Genomic DNA, 21,339 nt, shown 5'->3' on the forward strand with positions numbered 1-21,339 from the left:
TAGTTTCCGGTGTCGTTGCTAAGCCCCGCCTCTATTCACTTCCTGTAAACAGCAGCAGCTGTAGTGAGCTAGCTTATGCCAGTGTATTCTTGTGCTTTCCGTCATTTTCTACCTCATCTGTTGTGTCAAAGATGGCTCAGGGCGGAGTGGTTCTGGACAAGGACCAGTTTAACTGTTCCATATGTCTGGACGTGCTCAAACACCCGGTGACCATCCCCTGCGGACACAGCTACTGCTCGGACTGTATCCAGAACTACTGGGACCAGGACGACTATCTCGGCATCTTCGTCTGCCCGCAGTGCCGACAGAGCTTTAGCCCGAGGCCGGTGCTCGCCAGGAACACCATGCTGGCCGACGTGGTGGAAAGATTCAAGAAAACTGGGCTTCATGATGCCCCGGTACCGACGGAGAACCGATGTCTAGCCGAAGCCGATGACGTGGAGTGCGACGTCTGCACCGGGAGGAAAAACAGGGCTGTCAAGTCCTGCCTGGTGTGCCTGGCCTCCTACTGCGATGTCCACCTCCAGCCTCACTACGACTCTGCTGCCTTCAAGAAGCACAAGCTGGTTTCGGCTTCCAAGGGGCTACAGGAGACGATCTGTCCCCAGCACGACAAGCTACTGGAGGTGTACTGTCGCACCGACAGGCGCTGCATCTGCTACCTGTGTCTGACAGACGAGCACAAAGGACACGACACGGTGCTGGCTGAGGCAGAGATAGAAAACATGCTGGTAACAACACATTACCCCATCCATTCCATATAATAAACACAGATCAAATCTGGAATTAGCAGCTACTGTTGATGTGTTCTCCAAATACTTGGACTCACATGTTATTCAATTCAAAAATAATCATTATATGTATTATTATTATTAAAAATAATACATATAATAATTCAATTCAAAAATAATAATTATATTATTATTATTACATAATTATTATTATTAATAATTACGTTATTAATCATAATAATTATTATTATTACATAATTATGTAGATGTCACCCTAATTATGGTTGTGAATGCTGACATTTTAAGAGCCTGGGTTTTATTTCTTAGTCGTTACAAATGTATTCAGAGATGCACCCATCAGTCGGTCAGAGAGACTGGACTCACACAATTTTTTCTCGATTGGCTCTGATTGGTGATCAGAAGGTAAAATCCTGGAAAATCACATTTTTTTCTAAGTTCATCACACACATTAAAAACTAACAGTTTTATATATGCCAATAGCCTGTTCTTTACTGCACCATTTTAGGTGTAATTAAAACAGATAAAGATTGTGAATAAACGCCTTAAATGATATTGAATCTGATTAACCTAAAATAAAGTTTAGCTGTCTATAAGAATTTTCTTGACAATTGCACATTTACTGTTTTTCTACATTTCTAAAGCCATGATTTGCGCTGAGGTCGCAAAGCAATAATATGGTCACAATATTTATCATTAAAGATGTAAGTCAGTGTAAAAAAAAAAATCCAAAGGCATGTTTGGCACCAAAACAGCACTGAAGATCATCATTAAATCACCTTACCCACTCTCAGGCATGGTTGTGGCAGTATGATGCTCTGGGGGTTTCTTGTCTTCAGATGGAACCGAGGTTTTTTACAAGGTTCAAGAGATTTAAAGCAGCTTCAAATACCAGTTGGTTCTGACTCAAACCCTTCAGGTACAGTGGTGTGAAAAAGTGTTTGCCCCGTTCCGGATTTGTTAGTTTTTGCATGTTTGTGAGACAGATATTGCCACGTCAAGTTGTGGGATACTGACCGAGCCCTACAGAAGCTGAATGAACGCTGACATTTGTATTTAAAAGGGGGTTGTATGCTTAAAAAAGGTTATTCATTGTTTTTCAGTTGAATTGGACATGTCACCACAAAGGTTAAAAAAGTTGAGAAATGATTAATCTAGTCTCATTTTTAACTGACCTAAGTAGACATTTGAGAGGCACTGTAGTCTTTTAAAAAGTCCCAGATCAGAAACGACAGGTCAGACCTCAGAGAAAACCTGGTCAGCTTGCTGGTTGAAGTCTTAGTTCCTGCCACTGTTAGATAAACCAATTAAACTAGATTATTTAAAAGATACAGACAGACTGATTTGATCTGTTGTAGATCATTTAGTCTCTGCTTGAAGGCAGGTCAAGGTTCAACCTATTCCCTATTGTCTTTAATCAAGATGTGTGGCTGTAAGATATTCTCCTGTTTCATTTCAACAAACTGATCTTTGACCTGATCAAATCTAACCAGCCTTTAACAGCCTTTTATCTGTAGAGTAACTGGATGAATAAATGTTTATATAACTACTGTTTCTATTATACTTTTAGATATGGTCTCTGTACGCTGTTATCATTATCAAAGGCATTTGCTCTGTTTAGAATCTCAGTGGAAATGTTTTCAGTCTGGGTTTTTCTGAGTCTTTAGTCTTTTTGTTTTGTAACAAATACATACAGATCAAATGTAGAATGCTTTTGGTAAATGGGGGTTTTGGTGTGTGATTGTTAGTTACATTGAATAGTTAAAATGATGCATGTTTTCCCTAAACTTTATTGGCAAATTCAAAGTCTGCTTTTGGGAAGGGATTCCTTTCAGATGTCTTAGATCAGAAATTGTTGTCAAAAGCTAAAATTAAACCGTTCTGTGGTTATTAATCCGATTCAAAGATGCTGTAGATTAGTAACATAAACTCTAAATTTTGAGTTTTTTTCTCTCCAAGTTACAACAATATTGTGAAAGTTATTTGGAGTTTAAAGAATCCCAAAATTAGCTGCTTCTTCAAAGCCCAAGTAAATCATGCAGAGATTTACCTTTTTCCAATTCATTTAAGCTTGTAATGTTCAGGCTCTTCAGTTCTGTTGCTAGGGAAGAAAATAATCACCCTGTAATGATGAAGATCAAGAATCTGCCCCAGTATCCTGCTTCTTATTCTTTGGATCTGATGAAGAACAATGCTGTAGTACAATAGTCCATCTCATTCTGGAACAAAATGACGCTGAACTCGCTTGTTCTCACACTCCACACAAAGGAATCCAATGTTGCTCAGAGGAAAACCAGTGGCATGTTGGGGTACACCAACAGCTATCACAACTAATTAACAAAATAGATTATAAAGAGATCTTTTTTTCACTGTCATTTAATATCTGACCCAAGGATGATTGCAGGGATTTAGTTCCTGTAGGTGAGCAAAATATGACCGTAGTCATGTTTCTGAAGCAGTCTACACTAAACAGTTTAGACAAAATGATTTTTATTTGCAGCACCTTTTGTTGGTTTTACTGTAGCTCATCATGTGTGCGTTTAGAAAGTTAAATAGACCATTTATCCATGTTTTGTAAACATGAATTATAAAATATCCCCTCGTTTCTTCTTTCAGAGGCAGCTTGGTGACATGAAGCAGAGCTCGCAGCTGAAGATTCAGCAAAGAGAAAAAGAGGCACAAGACCTGAGACAAGCAATTTTCTCTCTCGCTGTAAGTGTTTCTTCCTGTTAAATGAAAACGTTTAAAGAGAAAACGTCTCATCATTTGCAGTACAATACTTGCTCTTTGTTTACATAACAGCCGCTGCACCTTTATAATTTCATAGAGCAGCTGAGTTTTTAAATCATTCCTCTCTCCCTGCCTGCTGTGTGTTGGTTTGCATCTCCTTCCAGCGTTCGGCTCGGTCCGCAGCTGAAGAGAGCGACACCATCTTTACAGAGCTAATTCGTCTGATAGAGCTGAAGCGCTTTGAAGTAAGAGAGCTGATCAAGGGCCAGGAAAAGACGGCCGTCGGCGAAGCCGAGCAGCTACTGGAGAAGATCCAGAGGGAAATCGCTGAACTAAAGAAGAACGAGACCGAACTGGATCTGCTGTCCCACACCGAGGGCCCTGTCCAGTTCCTTCAGGTGATGGCTCTTAGACATTTTGTGCTTTTTATCTGAGAAAAATGACTCAGTAGCACTCAGTCTAACACCATCTCCTTTCTGTATGTGTGTTCAGAGTTGTCAGTCGCTTCATGCTTCGCCTGCGCTGTCAGCTTTTCCTACGTTCAACGCCAACCCCGGCCTGTCCTTTAGCTCAGCGATGGCAGCTGTGTCTGACTTCAAGGGACTGCTGCACGAAGTGTGCCAGGGAGGATTTGTCAGCATCTATGAGAAAGGTAGACACGCTTCAAGAAGGTTTTTCAAGTTCCATCCACTCTGTCTGATTAAATGTTTCACTCTTTCTTTCTTTTTTTTTTTTTGTAGTGAAAGATGTTACAATCGTGATGCCTCAAAATCCCGAGGGTCAGTGTGACGCTACCCCCGCTGGTGTTGAGGCTGGAGCAGCTGTTCACATGGAGTCACCACTAGGTGAGGTCGTTTAAATGTCTTACAGAAGCATTTCACCCACTTAGACATGATCAAGGTACCTTTCGCATGGATTGTCACTGTATTAAAGATGTTAAAAGCTTTGAAATAAGGTCATCTTTTAATTAAAGTATATTCAATCACCGGGGGTGGGGGGAATATCCCACATGAATAATTTTTTATCACCTGTGCCACTAATAGTGACACCTTAACAATTCCTATAAAATAAATAGCACTTAAGCATTTCATAAGAGTATATTAATCATTTTAAACTGATCAGTGTTAATTAGTAATCCATATCTTTGTGTTTACCTGTAGCATAAATGAGAGTCTATTTCTCTTAGCTAGTCGTAAAAATAGGAAAGAAAAGAGAACATACCAATCTAGTGTTAGGAATAACCTTGCTTTCTATTACTTATGGATGACCTTTCTCACACACACACACACCAGAATGATAAAGTATAAATGCTAAAGTTTTCCCTTTTGTTAGGATATGGATAAGACTCATCACTGACCTACATTATAAGGACAATGACCTACAGTTTGACATAAAGTTTAGTGCATTGGGTTTGATTGTGGAACGCTCTGTAACCGGGCTGATTAGAATCCACACTTAGATTCAGGGTTCAACACCTGCTATACACAAACTATATCATTACACTAAGACAGAAGTCTGTTGATCTTGTTGAGTCCTAAAATGGCTAAAAGAAAATGTACGCATATTTCTGACCTTTGGAGCCAAGTTTTCATTTCTTCAGTTCTTGTCTTAACGTAACTTAATGCAGATTGATGCGTATGCCAAACAACGATCTGATCTGAAAAGCAATTTGCCGCCATCTAGTGGTTGGGAGTATGCCCAATCATGTTTAATTTTCTCTGATTTGCATACTAAATATCATTATCTATTGGTATTTAGTTCAAATTTAATATTATTCTCTTTTATTTATCAGATCTTTTCATAAACTGCAATCAGGCACAAAGGGGTGAAAACATGTTGATAAACAGATTGGCTAATTCTCCTGTTTCAAACTGCTTTTCTTTTGTTGTTTTAGGCAGATTAATAAGACCTTCAAATAAAAGCGGATCATTTAGTTTTTTCATTAGACATTTAGAAGGTTTTGTCTTTAGTTAATTAAACCATCAAAACATCTTTTGCTTAGCCTAAACAACTCAATATTATTAAAAAGCCTTCTTACTCAGCACTTGAACGTTTTTTGTTTTGTTTTTTTGCTTTAAAAATACTCAGCAAACTTTTCTTTAAAAGTAATGATGCACAAATTCAAAATTCAAAAATAGAGCTAATCTAATACTAGAAGTATTCAAATTTTGCCTTTTTTTCATGTGTTTATTTTTATGAAAAGAAAAATCGAATATAGTGATTAAAGGAGAAGAAGCAAAGCTCTGACTAATTGTTAATAAGTCTTATGATATTAGTGTTTTAATTGGTCACAGACATAACGTAAATGTTTTAGATCAGTTAATTTATGCAGCCACTGAATAATGCTTGGCCTTCTCCATAGTTATAGTTTTCTTAGTTGCAGTGTGGTTTCTGGGCCCCCGTTGCTCAGTTACAAGATGCGTGAGCACATGAATGCAGGTTTATGTGTCTATGTTTATGTGTTTATGTTTTCTGTGTTTAGTTGTACCCTTGTGTACCTGTTGGTGTAATTTGACATGTTTTTGTTGCCCTAATGGATAAAAAATTTTTCCCATCCTGACTTCTTCTTCCTTTCAGCAGAAACTACACTCAGCATGTTTGTTTACAGCGCAGTTTGCTGAATCTGCGTGAGATTCTGTCAGTTTGAGTTTGGGAGACTCTGCAGTAACTGTTTTTCTGTTGTCGCAGTGCTGCCTCCTCCTGGTCTGGACCAATCGGCTGTTAGTTCTCTGAACCCGTTCCTTGCTCCAGGACCCACTGGGACAACATTTGGCCTCTCACCATTTGGTAACTACAACTGTCACACTCATGTAGCATTTATCTCAAATCCCAATTACATACGCTGAAGTTTGTGGTTACAATGTGACATAACGTGGAAAAAGTTCAAGGAGCCAGTTTTGTTGTCGATGCAAATAAATGCGTTCAGATGCTACCCTCTATTTAAATTAACATTATATTTATAATGGAACTTTTGTTTCCCCACATTATTTCATCTCCTGCAGTAAACGGATGTGATTTTGTTGGTTCTGGTGCCTCAGCTTGTTCAATGTTTATATTTCTTGTTTGTTTTTTGCTCAGGTTACAAACTCGCCACTGGATCCAGACAAAGGCACGTGCAGCGACGCCCTCACTCAAGAAGAAGATAAACCCTACTAGACATCAGACTGAATGTTATACATGCATCCACACATTATTTATCTCCAATTTTCCCCTCATACAAGTCAAGAATGAGACCTTCCTAAATATTTTATCTGTTATTAGTTTTATTGGCTTTAATATCAGCTGTATTTCATTGTTTTATTTACAGATGTGGTGACAATGCATTTAACTCGGTGTTAAGCAGCTAATAGCATGACCCACCTACTACAGTGTATTTCAGTATTATTGAGAGGATTAGTGTGTAGTACTGATGTATTGCATATTTTATCATTTTATAAGTTTTTTTTTTTTTTTTTAACCACAGCTTTATGAACAGTTATTTTCTTTGGAGATTCATTTGTGACACATTAAAAAACATCTTCCCCAGCTTATTATGAGACTGAAGAAAATTATTTATGTATGTATTTTATTTATTTTCACAGAGGGAAAAAAACAGATTCACAGTTAAACAAAGAACAAAAACAAATATAAATAACGAGTAAAATTAGTTAAAAGAGAAAGATAAAATACAATGTAAAACAGGAAATGCATTTGAACAAAGGCCTGCCAATCAAAAATGTGCCTTTAGCTGCTTTAATAAAAACCTTTAATCTCTATGCAGTGAATGGACAGAGAATGTGTTCCAAAGTCTTGATGCTACTTACAGGAAAGCTGGATCCCCACAGGTTGGACAGTGAAGGTGTGAAACCATCTGCAACCGCTGACGAGAGCTCAACAGGAAGAGGGCGGAGTCAATTGCACTTAAATATACGGGGAATTTGTCCATTAAAGGCTCTAAAAAGTGAGAAATATATTTTTTAAAGGCAATGACCTTTTCACATCACTTTGGGTGAATTTGGCCCACTCTTTGCAGAAATGTTTTAATTCAAACACACTGGAGGCTTTTCGAGTATGATTGGGCTGTTTAAGGTTGTGCGACAGTATCTCAATCAGATTTAAGCCTGGACTTTGACTAGGCCAGTCCAAAACCTTTTAAAAACGTCAGATGAGAACTTGCTGGCATGGTTTGGATGACTTCTCCTTTAGATGACTTTCTCCCTTAGGCGTTTCTGCTAGAGAGCAGAGTTCATGGTTTCATTAATTATGCCAAGGGATCCAGTTCCTGAAGCTGCAATGCAGCACTGGAAAGCATAAATGTTTTTAGAAAATGTGAGTCTGTTCCAAGTTTCTGGAGTCCCAAAGACCTGGAAATGATTTTGTTTGCCTTTTTTCTGGACTGATAAATGACCGTTTTTCCTCTGTTCTTAACTTTTTTTTAGATCGAAGCCAGGATTTGTTGCTTTTGGAGATAATTTAGGCTACTTCATGTCGTCAGACGGGAACTATTTAAGTGACTTCCTGCAGGTCAGCTGGATTACTTCTTTAAGTAAGCCTGGCTTGCTTTGGATAGTTTTTTCTTTCGTAATACTGTAAAAACAGTCAGTTGAAAACTGCATTTTGTGTTCATTCAGGTTATCTTTGTCTTCTAATAAAATTAGTTTAATGAACTCGAACCTGGGGCATCTGCATCAAGGACTGAGGCCTCCATACATGTGTCGCTGCTCTACCGCTACACTACGCTACACAATGCCATGCCCTCATCCGAAACATTTAAGTATGACTAAAAAGTTAAAAACGTTTTCACAGCAGTGTGTGAGCTTTGCAACAACTGTTTCTAAAATCTTGACATTGGGCTGTGACTGTTTGGAAGAGACTGGTCTATGAAACTGGTGGTTGGTTCACATTTTGTTGTACTAACACAGCCATAAAGTACAGGAAATTGACTTCAACCACAAACATGAGTCAGGGCTTTCCTCTGAAAAGAACAAGCTTCAGGTTACTTTAAAAGGTCATTTACTGCGGCCTAACCTGATGTGGGTTTACGGAGGGCTGATCTCTGCAGACTTTACCTGGGAGGGCCCATCAAATGTGCTGGCTCTGATTGGAGGCTTCAGGGTGTAGCAGGTGAAACCTGAGATGCTGGTTTCTGCACACCTGTGAGCTACGCCCATCATTGTCCCTTCCTGTTTCAATTCAGTGCGTGCGTGTAAGTGCAATGGCAGCCGCAACCATCTCTGTAGAACAGGATCAGTTTTGCTGTCCCGTGTGTTTGGAGGTCCTGCGAGACCCCGTGACAATCCCCTGCGGACACAGCTACTGTCTGGACTGCATTGAAGACTACTGGAACACAGCAAAGCAGAAGGACCAGTACAGCTGCCCTCAGTGCAGGCAGGTGTTCAATCCAAAACCCCTGCTGAGCAGGAACACTGTTCTGGCCGAAGTGGTGGAAAAGCTTCTGAAAAGTGAAGTTCAACCTACGTCTCAGCACCTGGCCAAACCCGAGGAGGTGAAATGCAGCGTCTGCAAGGGCAAAAAGAACAGAGCAGTAAAATCCTGTCTCCTGTGCTTGGAGTCCTTTTGCCCGACTCACCTGAAAGGACACGAAGAGCACTTTCACAGAAAAGGCCACAAGCTGATCCCGGCCACAGAGAGGCCGAAGGAGAAGCTGTGCCAGCAGCACGAAAAGTTACTGCGACTGTACTGCCACAACGACCAGCAGTGTGTGTGCTCGCAGTGTGTTAAGGAGAGACACAAGGGCCACAACACTGTGCCGGTGGTGGAGGAGAGGACCAGTCAGCAGGTGAGTCTGAGCAGTTTGTAAAAAAACAAAAAATAAAACACAGTTTCTAAAATAATTCCATTCTTATTACAGTTCCGTAATGCTTTAAAGAAATTAGAGGAGCACACGTTTGTACATCACAGCTCATGCAAAGAACACTTTTTATTTAAAGGGCAACTCCACTGTTTTTCTGTCAGCAAATTCTTCCGTTTTTTTTCTGAGCCTCTTGGTTCACTCCTGTCATTAAGCTTTTAATGGATTAAATGCTGACAAACATAAAGGCATTGTGTGTTCAGCTCCGAAACGTTTAAACAAATAAGAAAGATGAAAGTCGGCTAAAGTACATAAAAGACTAATGCATGCTGTCTGTTTGACCTGGGTTTAATTCTGTGATATTAAACCCAAAAAAGTGTAATAATTATGATTGAGGTATTTGTAAACTACTACAAGGAAGAGATTACAAATGAAAAAATATTTACGGAAGTAAACCCTCATACAATGTTTTGTAGGAGCAGTAACTTCCTGCAGTAGCTGCTGGCTTCATTATAATTGTTTTCTTTTTCAGTATGTTCGATATTCTCAGCTAGCAGGCTGTCAGCGCTACGTTTTAAAACATCAACCTTTGACCAAATTATTTAAATGTAAATCAGAAACGCAACAAAAATGCAGTGACTTAAAACAATTTTTTTTTTTTACAAATTTTAACTAAAACAAATCAGACGAACACAGAACTACAACAAAAAGTAAAAGAACTTGGAAAACATATCAAGTAATATTTTCTTGCACTCCTGGATCCTCTGAACAGAACCAACAAAGTGAAATCAATAGTTTGTAACATCTTTAAAATGCATTCCCAAAATTCTTTAATGCATCTAATCTGGCCAATTATGCCGGGTGCCAAAACTTCAACCCCACCTTACAGTTCTGTTTTTATTTAATTTATTATGACAAATTAGCATATAGGCACCATTAGACCTATGTGCTAGGCCTAATGAGAGTGGAGGTCAAAATACATTTTCTTCTGGTGCTTCACAGTAGAGCTGCTTTGTCTACAGCAGGGTTGTTGAACTCCAGCCCTGAAAGCTTTGGATGTGTCCCAACTCCTCCACACCCGAATCAAATAACTAAATGAACTCAGAATTCCTATAGAGTCCTGCTAATCACCTAATAATTTGATTCAGATGTGTTAACATAGACACATCTAATACATGCAGGACACCAGACACTACATGGCAGGGGTTTGAACCTGGTCTACAGAAACAGGTTGGACAGATTTTAACCAGTTGGACCGCTTTAGATGACTCAAAAATGTTGAGTAAGAAATGTCATTTCCTCTGCTAGACCAGATTAAAAAAATAAGTTAAACCCTAACAAGAACAAGTATTGACATTTCAAAACATCTTGAATTACTTCATCTCTTTCCAAAAAGTCAATTTATTTTACAATCTTAAAGTGAAGGTCTGGCAAATCTTTTCTTTGGTCTTTAGCAGCTTTTTGGCTCATTTTCTGTCAAGTCCTAGTAATATATTTCTGATCCAATTCTTATCATTTGACATGAATTAATTTGGACCTTTTATGAATTGAATAGTTTGTGTTTTTGGAAAATCAAAGAAATGTCTAGCCTAAAAATCTGGAAAGGGCGGGACCCTGAATAATTCATAGGTCAGAAAAGGGTCGGGGATTCAGGTCGAGGCTGGGAGGACGGCACGCCCCCGGCCCTGGCTTACCGGGGTCCCGGATAGGAGGGCGGATAAAATTTCAAGTAACCAGACTTCTATCTTATCCGATGGCCGTTGGAGAAGTAGAGTCTTCTCCTAAATGTTCCAGATTAGAGAAGAAAACACCCAAAAGAAAATATTTAAGTCTACATGGGGGTATTAAAGGGTGCCACAATCAGGACTGGTGCAAAGAGGATTGGGTGGCGGACGAAGGTGGAGACCTCAGCGGCCCGATCCCCGGATGCTTAGGCTGGCTCTAGGGACGTGGAATGTCACCTCGCTGGGGGGGAAGGAGCCTGAGCTTGTGCGGGAGGTCGAGAGATATCGACTAGAAATAGTCGGGCTCGCCTCCACGCATAGCGTGGGCTCTGGAACCCATCTCCTTGAGAGGGGTTGGACTCTCTTCTACTCTGGAGTGGCCCACGGGGAGAGGCGGCGGGCTGGTGTGGGTTTGCTTGTTGCCCCCCAGCTCAGCCGTCTCGTGTTGGGGTTTACCCCAGTGGATGAGAGGGTTGTATCCCTGCGCCTTCGGGTTGGGGAGAGGTATCTGGCTATCATTTCAGCCTACGGGCCGAGTGGTAGTGCAGAGTACCCTGCCTTCTTGGCGTCCCTGTCGGGGGTGCTGGATAGTGCCCCTCCCGGGGACTCCATTATTCTGCTGGGGGACTTCAACGCCCACGTGGGGAACGACAGAGACACCTGGAGAGGCGTGATCGGGAGGAATGGCCTCCCCGATCTGAATCCGAGTGGTGTTTTGTTATTGGACTTCTGTGCTAGTCACGGATTGTCCATAACGAACACCATGTTCAAACATAAGGGTGTCCATCAGTGCACTTGGCACCAGGACACCCTAGGCAGGAGGTCGATGATCGACTTTGTTGTCGTATCATCAGACCTTCGGCCGCATGTTTTGGACACTCGGGTGAAGAGAGGGGCTGAGCTGTCCACTGATCATCACCTGGTGGTGAGTTGGATCCGCTGGAGGAGGAGAAAGCCAGACAGACTTGGCAGGCCCAAGCGCATAGTGAGGGTCTGCTGGGAACGCCTGGCGGAGCCCTCGGCCAGGGATGTATTCAACTCCCACCTCCGGGAGAGCTTCGACCAGATCCCGGGGGATGTTGGAGACATAGAGTCTGAGTGGACCATGTTCTCTGCATCTATTGTCGATGCTGCTGCCCATAGCTGCAGCTGTAAGGTCTGCGGTGCCTGTCGTGGCGGCAATCCCAGAACCCGGTGGTGGACACCGGCAGTAAGGGACGCTGTCAAGCTGAAGAAGGAGTCCTATCGGCTGTGGTTGGCTTGTGGGACTCCTGAGGCGGCTGACGGGTACCATGAGGCCAAGCGTGCTGCGGCCCGGGCTGTGGCAGAGGCAAAAACTTGGGCCTGGGAAGAGTTCGGTGAGGCCATGGAGAAGGACTACCGGTTGGCCTCGAAGCGATTCTGGCAAACCGTCCGGCGCCTCAGGAGGGGGAAGCAGTGCTTTGCCAACACTGTTTGTAGTAGGGGCAGGAGACTGCTGACCTCGACTGAGGACATTATCGGGCGGTGGAAGGAGTACTTCGAGGATCTCCTCAATCCTACCATCACGCATTCCGTGGTGGAAACAGAGGCTGGGGACTCGGGGTTGGACTCTTTCATCACCCAGGCTGAAGTCACCGAGGTGGTTAAAAAGCTCCGCGGTGGCAAGGCTTGGGGGGTGGATGAGATCCGCCCTGAGTACCTCAAGTGTGTGGATGTTGTAGGGCTGTCATGGTTGACACGCCTCTTCAACATTGCGTGGCGGTCGGGGACAGTGCCTCTGGACTGGCAGACTGGGGTGGTGGTCCCCCTTCTTATAAAGGGGGACCGGAGGGTGTGTTCCAACTACAGGGGGATCACACTCCTCAGCCTCCCTGGTAAGGCCTACGCCAGGGTATTGGAGAGGAGAGTCCGACCGATAGTCGAACCTCAGCTTCAGGAGGAACAGTGTGGTTTTCGTCACAGCCGTGGAACACTGGACCAGCTCTATACCCTCTACAGGGTGCTCGAGGGTTCATGGGCGTTTGCCCAACCAGTTCACATGTGTTTTGTGGACCTGGAGAAGGCATTCGACTGTGTCCCTCGTGATGCCCTGTGGGGGGTGCTCCAGGAGTATGGAATCGGGGGCCCTTTATTAGGGGCCATCCGGTCCCTATACGAGCGGAGCAGGAGTTTGGTCCGCATTGCCGGCACTAAGTCGGACCTGTTCCCAGTGCATGTTGGACTCCGGCAGGGCTGCCCTTTGTCGCCGGTCCTGTTCATAACTTTTATGGACAGGATTTCTAGACGCAGCCAAGGGCCGGAGGGGGTCTGGTTTGGGGACCAGTGGATTTTGTCTCTTCTTTTTACGGATGACGTGGTCCTGCTGGCCCCCTCTAGCTAAGACCTACAGCATGCGCTGTGGCGGTTCGCAGCTGAGTGTGAAGCGGCTGGGATGAGGATCAGCTCCTCCAAGTCCGAGGCCATGGTACTCGACCGGAAAACGGTGGCTTGTCCTCTTCAGGTTGGAGGGGAGTTCTTGCCTCAAGTGGAGGAGTTTAAGTATCTCGGGGTCTTGTTCACGAGTGAGGGAAGAATGGAGCGGGAGATCGACAGACGGATCGGTGCGGCTGCCACAGTAATGGGGGCGCTGTGCCGGTCCATTGTGGTGAAGAGAGAGCTGAGCCGAAAAGCAAAGCTCTCAATTTACTGATTGGTCTACGTTCCTACCCTCACCTATGGCCATGAACTTTGGGTCATGACCGAAAGAACGAGATCACGGATACAAGCGGCTGAAATGAGCTTCCACCGTAAGGTGGCCGGGTGCTCCCTTAGAGGAAGGGTGAGTATCTCGGCCATCCGGGAGGAGCTTGGAGTAGAGCCACTGCTCCTCCACATCGAGAGGAGCCAGTTGAGGTGGCTCGGGCATCTATACCGGATGCCTCCTGGACGCCTTCCTCGGGAGGTGTTCCAGGCACGTCCCACCGGGAGGAGGTCCAGGGGACGGCCCAGGACACGCTGGAGGGACTATGTCTCTCGGCTGGCCTGGGAACGCCTTGGGCTCCCCCTGGGGGAGCTGGAGGAGGTGTCTGGAGAGAGGGACGTCTGGGCGTCTCTGCTGAGTCTGCTGCCCCCGCGACCCGGTCCTGGATAAGCGGAAGACGACGAACGAACGAACGAACAATCAGGACTGAGTGATGGTTTCTAAAAACTTTACAAAACCGACTGACTTTAGCAAAGTAGTAGATGTAAAATATTGAATAAAACGTTGTTCTGTATGACTGGCTTTATTTTCACTCTTACATTTAACTTTATGACACGCAAAGTTTTGAGTGGATCACAGAGTATTTTCCAAGTGTATTTTGGGTAAAACTCGTCACCAACTGTCCACCAACGTCATCATCGGTCACTAGGCAACAGATTGTAAACTAAGTGGAGCATTTTGACATGAGTGGCACTTCACACAAGCATAAGAGTGGAGCAGCAAAGCGAAAAGAAAAGGAAAAAAGACAGCAAGGAAAAGCCAAGTTACAAAAACTGGACACATATTTTGTTCGTTGTCCTGGAGATGAAGCCGACTTTTGTGTTGGCAGCGATTCAGGCCCGCCAAAACGGCCAGCACAGCCAGAGAGCCAGGTTAATTACAGGTAGCCATTCTAACAATCACTTTTCACAATGTGTGAGTTAGTTGTAGACTGTTGGTGACTGTAAACTGTAGTAGCCCAGCCCGCCTAGCTTATAGCCCATTTTTTCTCTCTCGGTGGTATATATAGGTGATGTCAGGGACTCAGCAGTTTCTGGCTGCTCCAGGGTAGAGACAAACCTGGTGCCTGACCAGCAGCCCCCCTCTTATCCCGCGCTGGACACTGACAATGAAAGCAGCAGCAGGTCTGCTCCCGCTACCGGTGACAACTCTCATCTGGAAAGTTTTCCGACTGATCGGGACAATTTTGCTGAAAACATCCAGGACGCCCACATTAAAAGATATACCCTTAAGATGGGCACATGCAGACCCAAAGGTCCATTTCCCACTGATAAAGACAATTGGTGTTTTTCGGAAGGTTATTACACCACTACCACTAAAGTTGGGATGAAACTTCCCCGCAGCTGGATGTGCTATTCCCCCAAATTAGACTGCTGTTACTGTGAGACTTGCTGGCTTTTTGCCAACCGAAATGCTGCGTATTACAACAATGCACGGGTAAACGGAATAAGAGACTGGAAACATCTTTCTGCCAAAGTTGAGAGGCATGAATCCACGCAAATACATCTTGGTGCATGCATGGTCTATGAGCAGTGGAAACACAACAACACAATAGACTCTGAAATGGAGAGGAATGTGCGTAATGCAGCCTTGTTTTGGAGACAGGTCCTGGAGCGCATTGTAAATGTCACTCTTACTCTGGCTTCCTGCAACCTGGCATTCAGGGGCCACAGGGAAGTTCCAGGTCAGGGAGATGCTGGCAACGTTTTGTCAATAATCGAGTTATTAGCTCGCTACGACCCTGTTTTGAAAGAGCTAATTAACCGACCAGAAGGGTCAGTGAAATACCTAAATCACCAGATTTAAGATGAGATTATTTACATCCTGTCTCAACGTGGGAAAGATGTCATAATTAATTAAATAAACCAAGCCCCGTTTTATTCCATTATCATGGACACAAGATGTGTGAAAGATAGACCAGCTGAGCCAGGTGTATCGTTATGTAACTGTTGTTAAGAATGACATGGATATTCCAACAGATATACAAATCAATGAAGTGTTTTGGGGTCTTGAAGCGACTGTGGGCTCATCAGCGTCTGAGCTTGAAAACCAAATCCTGGGCTCTAGAGAAAAATGTCTAAATGCCGCGGACAGAGCTATGATGGGGCCGTGAATATGAGTGGTGTGTATTCAGGCGTACAGGCAAGGATAATAGAGAGGGACCCTTGCTGGTTATGTTCATTGCGCTGCTCATAACCTCAACCTCGCTCTCAACGACTCTTGTTAAAAATCACCAATTTACACTGTAGAGAACCTGTAGAACTTTTTTGGACACAGTATCAAACGATGGGCGCTCCTCGGTGAATGAATGACGCCAGAGAGCAGAACTGTCACAATAAAACGCCTCTGTCCCACTCATCTCGACATGATGCGCTTTTTGCGTTAAGGCACAGATATGGAGACATTATAAAAGCCCTCGTCAAAATATCCCTGACCAATGACAAAAAAAAGAGGAGCGCGGTGAAGCAATTTCGCTCAAGAATACCATAAGCAAAATTTATTTCATATTTTTGGTCAACATGCAAACCAAGATTCTTGAGTGTAGAAACGCTGCCTCAGTTACTGCAAGCTAAGGACGCGGATATTCTGACTGCATCTACTCTTCTGCAAAACGCCATCAGCGTTTTCATGGAGTTTAGGGAGCAAGTTGCTGAAGCTAAGTCTAAAACTCTTGCTCTAGCCAGAAAATGGGGAAGTCAAACAGTTTGAAGCAACCAGGGCCAGAAAAGTTAAGCGTCACTGTGATGAACTTTCTGAAGACAGCCGCCTCACTGACGCAGAGACCAACTTTCGGGTGCATGTTTTTAATGCCTGTCTTAATATTATCATCCAGCAACTAACCCAAAGATTCACCAGCTTAAACAGAACTGTGAACATGTTTGAGACAATTCACCCCAACACACTGCTGCAAGCAGGAGATGAGTTACACCAAGCTGCCCGGCGGCTTATTGAGCACTAGTCGGGACATCGGCCCCAGCTTCCCTGGCCAGCTGGTTCGTTTTAGAACCTCTTTTCGGGACTAGATAACAAAGCAAAAATCTGTTGCTGATCTGGCAAAAATGCTCCTTGTCAACCAACCAGCAGTAACTTCTACATTCAGTGAGGTTTGCACCGCCCTCCTTTTATTTTTGACTCTTCCTGTCACCGTTGCAACCTCTGAGCGCTCATTCTCCAAGTTAAAACTAACAAACAAAAAAACCCTCGAGGAGCACAGTGGGATAGGAGAGACTAAGTGGGCTTGCCATGCTGTCCGTAGAGAATGAGAGAGCAAAGAAACTGGACATACAAAGCATCGTGGAGGAGTTCGCGGAGCGCAAGGCTCGTCGTATGCCCTTCAAATAGTGGTTAGTATTTAGAATTAAAAATTCTCCTCCTCACATATAAACTTAATGATCTAGCTCCATCATACATCGGAGATCTGATTGTTCCATATGTTCCTAACAGAGCACTTCGTTCTCAGACTGCAGGTTTACTGGTGGTTCCTAGAGTCTCTAGAAGTAGAATTGGAGGCAGATCCTTTAGTTATCAGGCTCCTCTCCTGTGGGACCAGCTACCAGCTTTAGTCTGTGAGGCAGACACCCTGTCTACTTTTAAGACTAGGCTTAAAACTTTCCTTTTTGATAAAGATTATAGTTAGAGTGGCTTATGTTATCCTGAGCTATCTCTGTAGTTATGCTGCTATAGGTTTAGGCTGCTGGAGGACATAATGACCACTTTCATCCTCTTCGCTACATTCTCACACTACTCTCCAATTTTGCATTATTTGCTGTTATTTCAGTTTTTAACTTTATGTTTTCTCTCTTTTCTCTTCCTAGAAGCTACACCTGGCCTGACTCTGTGTCTACCTGTGACACCTTTCTGGAGAGGGGCATCGTCCGAGCTTCTGCTGGCAACAACTTAATGCTCACGCTCTACCGATGACCCACATGGCCCTGTCTTTCAGTGTTTAACCCTTTCTCTCTCCTAGACATGGCAACTGACTGAGCTTTTACTGTAACTAATTATATGTGCTCTCTTTTAGACTCTAACCTTGAAAACTGGCTCAGAGTTGATCTGTTCTTTCTTTCTAGGTGAAACGACTAAAGGAGCTACATCCATTAACATTTACTTTTCCTTCCCATAGAAAGTACTCCTGGATCAGTGCTTCTTTGTTCTATTTGTGTCTCTGCTCTGTTCTCTCAAACCCCCAGTCGGTCGTGGCAGATGGCCGCTCACACTGAGCCTGGTTCTGCTGGAGGTTTCTTCCTGTTAAAAGGGAGTTTTTCCTCTCCACTGTCGCTACATGCATGCTCAGTATGAGGGATTGCTGCAAAGTCAACGCCAGTGACTGTTCACTGTCTCTACATGCTCATCCAGGAGGAGTGAATGCTGCAAGTCACTGACTGGATGCAATCTGCTGGGTTTCCTTAGATAGAAGAACTTTTTATCAAATTTGAATAAATAACTGAATCTGACTGCACTGTTCAATTGTTAGGATTAATTGGGATGTGTGTACTTGACTGCTGTGAAGTGCCTTGAGACAACATGTGTTGTGAATTGGCGCTATATTAATAAACTGAATTGAATTAGTAAGCCTAAAGTACTTCATATTGAAATTTTGTTTGTGAACATATCGGCTGCTGTGCCAGTTTTACCAAATCTAAAATCTGCTGATTTGAAATAGATAAATTGGGTGTCAAAATGATCCGATGCTGTCCGTGGTGCTGAACTGCTTTGAATTTGTGTTGTTTTATCATTAATTACCATGTAGCCTAATGTTTTTGTTGTTCTCTTGGTGTGTTATATTTCATGTCCTTGCTGGACTTCAAAATGACAGTTTTTTTCCGTGTTGCCGAAGCTTGTAAGCCCCGCTGTTGCGGGTTTGTGTATGTTGTAAAATTAAGTTATGAGCTTTATTAAAAGGCCCCGTCATTTTCCCCGTCCCCGGCCAGGCTCTGATTTGTTCCGCTAGTGGATCAAAGTAAGGTGATTTGAATAAGCGAAAAAAGTTTTAGTGAGGTTTCAATAAAGATAGTATATTTTTTTTTTTTTTAGTTCTTTTGCATCTAATCTGACCAAGAGCAGTGAAAATCAAGTTAACTGATCACTCCAAATTCATTTTCTATGATGTTTTGAGAGACGCCTGTCTCTCTTCCAATCAGTAACAAAACTTAATTGAATGCAAATAATTTTAAATCTAATAAATCTTCCAGGGGTATGAATAATTGTTGGCTTTACTGTACAGTTTGTTACTCTATGAAGCAAGCAATAAAGCCACTATATGTGCAAGAACTTTGACAACTACAATCAAATTTAGTTCTTTTGTCTGCATTTTTGCTATAGTCTGTTAAAATCCAAATAAAGAGCCTCATAATAGCTGTAATATATTAGATGGTTTTGGCAGCAGCAGGAATATGTTAAAAGTCAGATGTTTATGTTCTTGTTTAAAGGTTATCACACTGGTCCATGTCTAAAATTAACTTTTAAAAAGGTTTCTGGAGTTGGCTCTGCTCAGGTAAATTCTGTTTGGTAATAATTTAGATTTAAATTTTTTAAAATAATTGCAGTAGCAACAACCTCACAGAATATGAGTCACTAAATCTTAGAGGTTCTAGAGGTTTTGTAAAAGTTTTCAGGAACTTTTCCTCACCTTCATTTTAAATAGTTCAAACCAAAGAGAAACTACCTGCTCATTCATTTAAAGCCCAAACCAGTGTCTATACCTTCAGCTCACCTTTCAAGTTAGTTCAGACGCTGCTCTACATCTTTCTGCATATAGAACAATAAAGCTCAGTAATGCTTGCGGTGTATAAATAAAACAGTAGGATGACTCATTCCTTGTCTCTGGGGAGTCTGAAACTCAAGCAAATGCACAATACATGCTAAATGTGTTGACTGAGAAGCACAATAAAACCTCACATCATCGTGTGAAGCCATCAAGATGTAAAATATTGAACACAGTCAGGGTAAAATCTCTCTGTCCTGCTGTAGAAGCTCCGGCTGAGATGTTTCTGCAGCTGATGGACCAAAATCCTTCCAGTGTAATTCAGTGCTTTGACTGCGATATCAAAATGCTTCACCCTGAAAGCCAACCTTGGAAAACAATCCTCTATTAAACAGCTAGAAAGAATGCCCTGTGATGAATATCACATCTGTTGTATTCTAGAAAAAACTCAAAGAAACCTCTCTGAAGTCAGTGCAGAAACTGAAGGATGCAGAGAAGGAACTGAGATATGCCATCAGATACATGAAGGTGAGATTAACGTCATCCACAAGAGGTTGTAATGTTTGAAAAGAAATGCTTATACTGGGAAACAAAGAACTAACTTTAACCCTTACAGCACTCCACTGAGGCCGTGGTGGAGGAGAGCGAGAGGATTTACTCCAAGCTGATTCGATCCATTGAGAAACAAAGCAGAGAGGTGAAGGAGATGATCAAATCCCAGGAGAGACTAGTGGTCTCCCAGGCCGAGGAGACGCTGGAGAAGATCCAGAGGGAGATGGCTGAGCACAGGAGGACTGAGGAAGAGCTGGAGAGGCTGTCTCGCACAGCGGACCACACCCACTTTCTCCAGGTATGGAAATGTAATTCATTTGGATTAGACGTGATTGACTAAAACAAAGTACTGCATAATTGTGACTTGGAAGAAAAATAAATTTTTTAACAAAACATCTATGGGGTTTGGCTTTAATTTGTATTTAGAGGTTTGTTAAATTTGGTCCCTGTAACCTTCTCATGACTGTTGATACAACTTCCACACATACCAAACATTGTATTGGAAGCACTTTGTTGCCATTTAGTGGTCAAAGTTCCACTCCAATATATCTTAGTTTGCTAAATTTTATACTAAATACTTAGTTTTCATGTAATTATGCAATAGTAATTTAATTTCTGCCAAATTTAGCATCTTCATGACTGTAAAAACACAGGTTAACCAGCCAATTGCAAGCTCCATCTGAGCAGATAGCTTCACTAATTGACCAGCGACCATTGCTTCTGTATAGATGATAGTCTGCAAAGAGAAGAATACCAAAAAGGGAAATTGTCAAGAGCTTTTAAAACCAATACATTTAGTGGGTGTTTATTTTTCCATAGGTCTGTGTCAAACTAAAACTTAAGTTGGCAGCAGTGGGACTAATTTGTTTTGAACAGTCGATTAGATGATGAGTATGGGTTTGCTTCTTTGTGTATATTTTAATGCAACCTTAGCATACTGGCTGTAGACTAGAGAAGCACATTGGGAAAACATGCATTTAGCTTAAAATTCCTATGACCATATCGATTTATGGTTCGTCTACTTTTTCTTGACTCTCCTCCATCATCACAATGTCTCCACCACTCTTTATAAGCTTTAGCGTCTCACCGGCTAAAAATATACATCAGGAATTGGCATGTAGGGCAGCGAGTCAATTCAAAAGGCCAGAAGTGATATTGGCATGCATAATTTGCAGATATTTGTGTAAAACAGTCTTTTGCCATTGCAATATTGAGACTATATTGTACAGCTCTACATTTGACATAAGATTCGTATTCGTTCAGGACTGCAAATATGAACTCCTGTCTGGGAAACTAGATAATCATCTTTAAAACGTGCAAAAATGATTGGTAAATCAATATCACTCACTCTTTTACCTGAGACAGAC

The 21,339-nt window shown here is 42.6% G+C and overlaps 2 protein-coding genes and 1 long non-coding RNA gene across 3 annotated transcripts in view; 2 read left to right on the forward strand and 1 right to left on the reverse strand.

Annotated features, from left to right (window-relative positions):
* On the forward strand, nt 1-7,009 carry LOC124869780 (E3 ubiquitin/ISG15 ligase TRIM25-like). Its single transcript, XM_047367905.1, has 7 exons — nt 1-731; nt 3,366-3,461; nt 3,644-3,877; nt 3,972-4,131; nt 4,220-4,324; nt 6,168-6,266; nt 6,558-7,009. The coding sequence occupies exons 1-7, from the start codon at nt 132-134 to the stop codon at nt 6,623-6,625; spliced, it is 1,362 nt and encodes a 453-aa protein (XP_047223861.1). The 5' UTR covers nt 1-131; the 3' UTR covers nt 6,626-7,009.
* Nucleotides 6,884-8,661, reverse strand: LOC124869782. Its single transcript, XR_007038660.1, has 2 exons — nt 8,528-8,661; nt 6,884-7,412 (listed from the first exon to the last, which is right to left on the reverse strand). It is a non-coding gene; the product is annotated as an uncharacterized LOC124869782 (long non-coding RNA).
* LOC124869778 (E3 ubiquitin/ISG15 ligase TRIM25-like) overlaps nt 7,696-21,339 on the forward strand; it is a 15,196-nt gene continuing 1,552 nt past the window's right edge. Inside the window, exons 1-3 of the mRNA XM_047367901.1 lie at nt 7,696-9,258; nt 19,862-19,948; nt 20,037-20,270. Of these exons, the coding sequence (XP_047223857.1) occupies nt 8,674-9,258; nt 19,862-19,948; nt 20,037-20,270 (906 nt within the window). The 5' untranslated portion in view covers nt 7,696-8,673. The remainder of the gene's footprint in view (nt 9,259-19,861; nt 19,949-20,036; nt 20,271-21,339) is intronic.

This window comes from Girardinichthys multiradiatus, chromosome 6 (genome assembly GCF_021462225.1).
Source record: "Girardinichthys multiradiatus isolate DD_20200921_A chromosome 6, DD_fGirMul_XY1, whole genome shotgun sequence".
In the NCBI taxonomy this organism is placed as follows: Eukaryota; Metazoa; Chordata; class Actinopteri; order Cyprinodontiformes; family Goodeidae; genus Girardinichthys; species Girardinichthys multiradiatus.

Bases quoted from the DNA above. Each gene is read 5' to 3' on its own strand.
- LOC124869780 (XM_047367905.1), top strand. From the start codon at position 132: ATGGCTCAGGGCGGAGTGGTTCTGGACAAGGACCAGTTTAACTGTTCC. The intron at 3,462-3,643 runs GTAAGTGTTTCT...ATCTCCTTCCAG, and splicing joins AAGCAATTTTCTCTCTCGCT to CGTTCGGCTCGGTCCGCAGC. The intron at 6,267-6,557 runs GTAACTACAACT...TTTTTTGCTCAG, and splicing joins ATTTGGCCTCTCACCATTTG to GTTACAAACTCGCCACTGGA.